This window comes from Spermophilus citellus (assembly GCF_964194105.1).
Source record: "Spermophilus citellus genome assembly, chromosome: 1".
In the NCBI taxonomy this organism is placed as follows: Eukaryota; Metazoa; Chordata; class Mammalia; order Rodentia; family Sciuridae; genus Spermophilus; species Spermophilus citellus.
Genome location: NC_138182.1, coordinates 24,740,979 through 24,746,122, shown reverse-complemented (window position 1 = coordinate 24,746,122; position 5,144 = coordinate 24,740,979). Strand labels below are relative to the sequence as shown.

At 56.3% G+C, this 5,144-nt stretch overlaps 1 protein-coding gene across 1 annotated transcript; it reads right to left on the bottom strand.

The window, feature by feature from the left end:
* Positions 1 to 322: 322 nt before the first annotated feature.
* Positions 323 to 4,812, bottom strand: PDX1 (pancreatic and duodenal homeobox 1; the record flags this gene model as incomplete). Its single annotated transcript, XM_081305607.1, has 2 exons — positions 323 to 768; positions 4,407 to 4,812. The coding sequence occupies 2 exons, from the start codon at positions 4,810 to 4,812 to the stop codon at positions 323 to 325; spliced, it is 852 nt and encodes a 283-aa protein (XP_081161733.1).
* Positions 4,813 to 5,144: the final 332 nt, after the last annotated feature.

Below are 5,144 nucleotides of genomic sequence, written 5' to 3'. Positions count from 1 at the left end.
GGAGTGCTGGAGGCGCGGAGGGAATGTGCGCAGCAGTCGAGCAAACCGTCAATCACATCATATCAATAGACAGAGGTCCCAAATATTACAAAAACTAAGGTGTCTTCTTCCAGGAGGTGTGTCAGCATCTTCCCTGCGGGCGCCCTCTCCGGCACCGGAGCCTGGAAGTACAGGTTCTCCACTCCGGTTTAGGGTGGGCCCCACAGTTCCCACCCCATCCAACTACCAGGGTCCCTATCCACTCGCGGGATCCTAGGCCCGCTCCCCTCCCCCCTGTTCTGCGAGTGGTCGAAGCCGCCGGGTAGGGAGCAGCCCTTGCCTTTCACCGGGGTTCCTGCGGCCGCCGAGGCGCGACGCTGGAGGGCTGCGGCGATGCGCTAAGACCGGGCGGCAGGCGTCCCTCTCGGGCGACAGAAGGGGCAGCGGGTGGCACCGCCCCCCCGGGAGGTGGCGGAGGTGGCAGCGCCAGAAGCTCCTCGCCCGAGGTCACAGCGCAGTCCTGCTCAGGCTCCGCGCCCCCGCCACCCGCGGTCGCAGTCCCGCTGCCGCGCTTCTTGTCTTCCTCCTTTTTCCACTTCATGCGGCGGTTTTGGAACCAGATCTTGATGTGTCTCTCGGTCAAGTTCAGCATTACCGCCAACTCCACCCGGCGTGGCCGCGAGATATATTTGTTGAATAGGAACTCCTTCTCCAGCTCCAGCAGCTGCGCGCGCGTGTAGGCGGTGCGCGTTCTCTTGTTCTCCTCCGGCTCTGCCGCGTAGGCACCGCCTGTGGGCGACACAGTGGGTGAGTGTAGCCTCGGGCTCCCCACCCAGCCCCCACCCACACAGCCCAACCCCTTCAGCTCCTGGCCAAGGAACTGTCGCGTTGCCGGTGCCGGGCTACTGAACCCCAACCGCCTTACCTCAGAGCCCACTGTGGGTGCACGCATCTTCCCTAGTCAAGCGACCCTTTTGTTGGAGGCCAAAGCTGCGCGCGCTCACCCTGAGCCGACGTTTGGCCCTGGCCTTTCTACAGTGAGTTCATTTAACCGGTGTTTGAATTGATGCATATAATAAGATATGTCCATCGACTGGATTCTATGAAGGCAATAAAAAGCCTTCACACAGGACTTACTCTTAACAAACCTTCTGACGTTGACCCATAATAAGTCTATTTGAGGTCCCTATCCAGTCCACAAGCGGATATATCACTGACAAATATTTCAAGACTTAAGCCCAACTTTTACCACGTACTTTTTTTCTCATTGTTCACTATTTCGTTAAAACAATGCTAATCTCAACCCAGTAAATTGATTTCACAGCAAACTAATGGATACAACCCCAGTTTGAAAACCCTTGTGCCAAGATGTTATGATATTTTGTTATATCTGATCATAGATTTTTTTTCTTCATATAGTTATCTCTCCAACTTGAGAGATAGTTAAGTTCTCGGTAATTGGTATTTTAATCTCAGTTGATCCACCGATGCGTGAAAAAAGAATGCTGTCTGGGGAAGGTCACGTTTGGTGGGACAGGTTGCTGTTAGTCCCAGACTCTGCCCTGCTCCCCAAATCCGGGCGGAGTCGGAGAGGGCAGGTGCGGGGTCCAGAGCCCAAATGTGGATCTGAAAGAAAGCAGGGCGGAGGGAGGGAGTGGTGGTGTAGACAAAAAGTACAAGGGTTTAGGGCTTTCAGCTCGAGGCTGAGGTCTCCAGGAAGCAACACGCCGGCGGGGCGGAGAAATGAGCGCCGCACACACGGTGTTTGCCGCTGGGTTCCTTGAGGTCCGATTTTTTTTCTTCTATGCTAAGAACCAACTGCGCCCAGGTTGTGGATGCTGGCGCGGTTAGCTCCACCTAAGCTCGGGAAAGAGGCTTTTGTCTTAGGAAGGAGGGAGGAGACATTTCTCTTGTAATTAATGGCGAAGCATTTAAGAATCTAGAAGGAGAATGTGTGTGTTGAGGGTGAGGGATTAATCTTGCTTCGGACTATGGAACCTGTGGCCGAGAAGAGGAGCCCTCAGAAGTCGGGTCAGGGGCCCAGACCCCAGTTGGTGAAGCAGTTCTGCTCCCTGAGGGGCTTCTCTAAGTCTTTCAGTCCTTCCCTGGCCTGGGAGAGAGGCGAGTTAGACTTAGTGGGACCTTTAAAAAGACCACCCATGGTTCTTAATTCAACCCACAACCTCTCCAACACCCCCTCCCCAGCTGAGAACCTTGCCAAGTTGCAGTCAGAGGCTGCAGGAGTCCATTACCTCAGGAGACCTGTTGCTCAGGTCAGGGTGACAAGGGATGGAGGTTGAGGATGGAGACTCTTGGTGGGAAGATGTCAAGGGCCCCAGATCTGGGATAGTAAAGAGGTTTAGCTGGGCAGCCAGAGCAGCAGATGCACTTCATTTAGGTCGAGGTCGTCAGAAGTTCCTATTGCCATTAGTATTCACATTCCCACTGAAATGAGAGCCCTTGGGTCACTTTGCACTTCCCAGGGGCTTGAAACTACCAGGCACCAGCAGGTGGGTTGGCCAACCCTTTAAGTTCGTCTCCTTCGAAATTTTCCGGAGGACCTTGGGCCTCAGCAGTACCCTGCAGGCTGCTCTCAAGACAAGAGAATGGAGTCTCGGTGGGTCCCTTCCCTGTGTGTCGGCCCCTTCCCTGTGGTCTGAGGATACAGTGAATCAGAGCATCCAGCAACTGCCTCTCTGACCTGGACTTCCTAGCCTTGAGGGGTCCCTCACTCCCAGGAAAGTCTGTTGATTTCTTTTCTGGTTTTACTTCCTGGCTTTTTGGGTTCACCTGAGCCCAAGTGCTACCAGCCCAGAGATGGACAACAGCAGTTGGGGAAGAAAAGAGGAGTTATTCCACCTCTGAAATCATCTTACCCTTATCCTGAGGGAGTCCCAGGCCAAGAGGGCAGGAGCAGGAGGACCACGGGTCCAGAAACCCTCTGTGGTAAGGGAATCCTGGAGGAAAGACAACCCTGGCAGGAAACTACCAGCAGGAGCCTCCAAGCTGAGGGGAGGACTTTCTGCTTTCCAGGAATCCGGCACTTTCTGAGGTTGCAAGGTCTTAATCCTGGGCCTTTAGAGCTGGATTAGTACTCCTGGGCACATCGGCAGCATCTGGTGCCAGTATCGTCCGGGTTTCGCTAGAGGTGGGGATGATCGCAGCCCAGTTTGGATGTTTGCCTTAGCGAGAAGTTGAAATAACAAGAGGGGAGCCCATAGGGTCCTGGGCGAACCCTACTCCCCTTGCCCTATTCAAAGTTGCGCTGGGCTGCGCGCCCAGGTCAATGTCAGTAGGGCTCCCTGGTCAGACTCCGCGAACAGGGCGTTGAGAGTTCTCAGGGGTTGCCAGATCGGGCTTCTTTTCCAGTGCCCGACTGTCAAGTTGAAAGATTGGAAAAAAAAAAAAAAAAGCAACTATTTGTAGTGCAGGTGTGTTACCAGAAGTGGCTTCGGCGGCACAGAAGCGATAACATTGTGTGGCGGCGGGGGCACAGGCCAGGCCGGAACTCGCCTTCAGCTCTGGGCGGGGAGGAAGGGAATTGGGGGCTGCTCTGCGTCTCCGCCTCCGGGCTGGGAAAAACTTGTTACTCGCCGGCGCTTATGGCCGGGGGAACCCAGGATTCCCTTTTCCCTGAGTCTACAGTGCAGGAAGGACGCGATTCCCTCTGCAAACTTAATTTCCCGTGAAGCAGCGAGAGGAAACCTTTGTAAACGTTTTTGGTTAGTAAAAAACGAATTAGCATCTCAGAACTTCTCCCAACTGCTTGGCTCCAAGGAGGGGTGAGCGGCCAGCCTTCAGTCTAGCGGTGAGCTCCTCGCTTTGCCCTACACCCTTCCTGTTCACCTCCACCCGGTTTCCTCCACCAGGGCGGCGGGACAGTTTTCAGGCTTAGATGGATGCAGTTTTCCTTTCCTTTCCTGCCTTTATACATGTACCTCGCGACCCTGAGAGGGTCTGTGCTGCTCTCAGGAAGCCTCTAGTGCAGGTCTGGTGGAGTGAGATGCCTGGAGCTACTAAGGAGCTCTTGGGTCTGGGACAGAGACATCCTGGGTGCTGCTAGTTCTTGGCTGCTAGATAGCCCGCTGGAGAAGGATCCCGAGTGTCCGAAGCCCTGAACCTGGCTGACACTCTGTTTTCTAGAGGTGGCGCATACCGGGTGCTTTGGGGGCTAAGATGGGCCCAGCACACAGGGAAGGAATAGGTTTAAGCTCCTAGGAGGAGAACTGGTGGGAACGATGCTCTCAAAGGGACCTTAAAAGCGCCTCTCTGCAGGTGGCCTGGGATAATTTAGTCCGACCCAGTGGTATCCAAGGGGGTTGAGGACCGGAACCGGAGACAACCCGGGGTGGGGGGCGCTTACTCTTTGAGGTAGGGGCAGCGAGCCCAGAGACCGAGAGGAGAAAGAGGAAAAGAGCCAGGCTTACCTGCCCACTGGCCTTTCCACGCGTGAGCTTTAGTGGACTTCATCCATGGGAAAGGTAGCTGAACTCGACTGGGCTCCTCCAGGGTCCCCGGCTCCGTTCCATCCGGGTAGGGCCCAGCGGACGGGTGGGGGAGCGCGAGCTGGGCAGGGATGTGGTGGTGGAGGTGCGCCACGGCCGGGTCTTCCGCAAGGGGGGGCACCTCGTACGGGGAGATGTCCGGGGGACTTCCCTGCTCCAGTGCTCCCAGGGAGCCGGGGAACTGGGAGGGCGGCGGCGGTGGGGGTTGACGGCTCATGTACAGGCATGCTGGGGGACTGGGGCTGAACTCCGGCACTGGGCCCCTTTGGAACGCGCATGGGTCCTTGTAAAGGTGCGTGGCTGCGTAGTACTGCTCCTCGCCGTTCATGGTCGTAGCTGGTGCTTGGGGACCAGGAGCCTCGAGAAGGCAGCTGCAGCCCGGGACTTGACACTGTGCGGCGCTCCCACTCCTGGCGCTACCCCTGCTCGCTTTGACAGCTCTCCACTGTTCTCAGGGGGAACCTGCAATCCGCAGCGACAGGCGGGCCGTAGGCAGCGCCATAGGCTCCGTCGTGCCCCACGTGGCTCAACCTGGGGCCATTATTGGCCTGGCTGACTGCCTTAAGAAGCGAGACCTAGGTACGCGCGAGCACCTGCGTTTATTTCAATTTTCTCTCTTAGCTGACTTTGCTGCATATGCCTGGATGGCTCTCCAGAGTA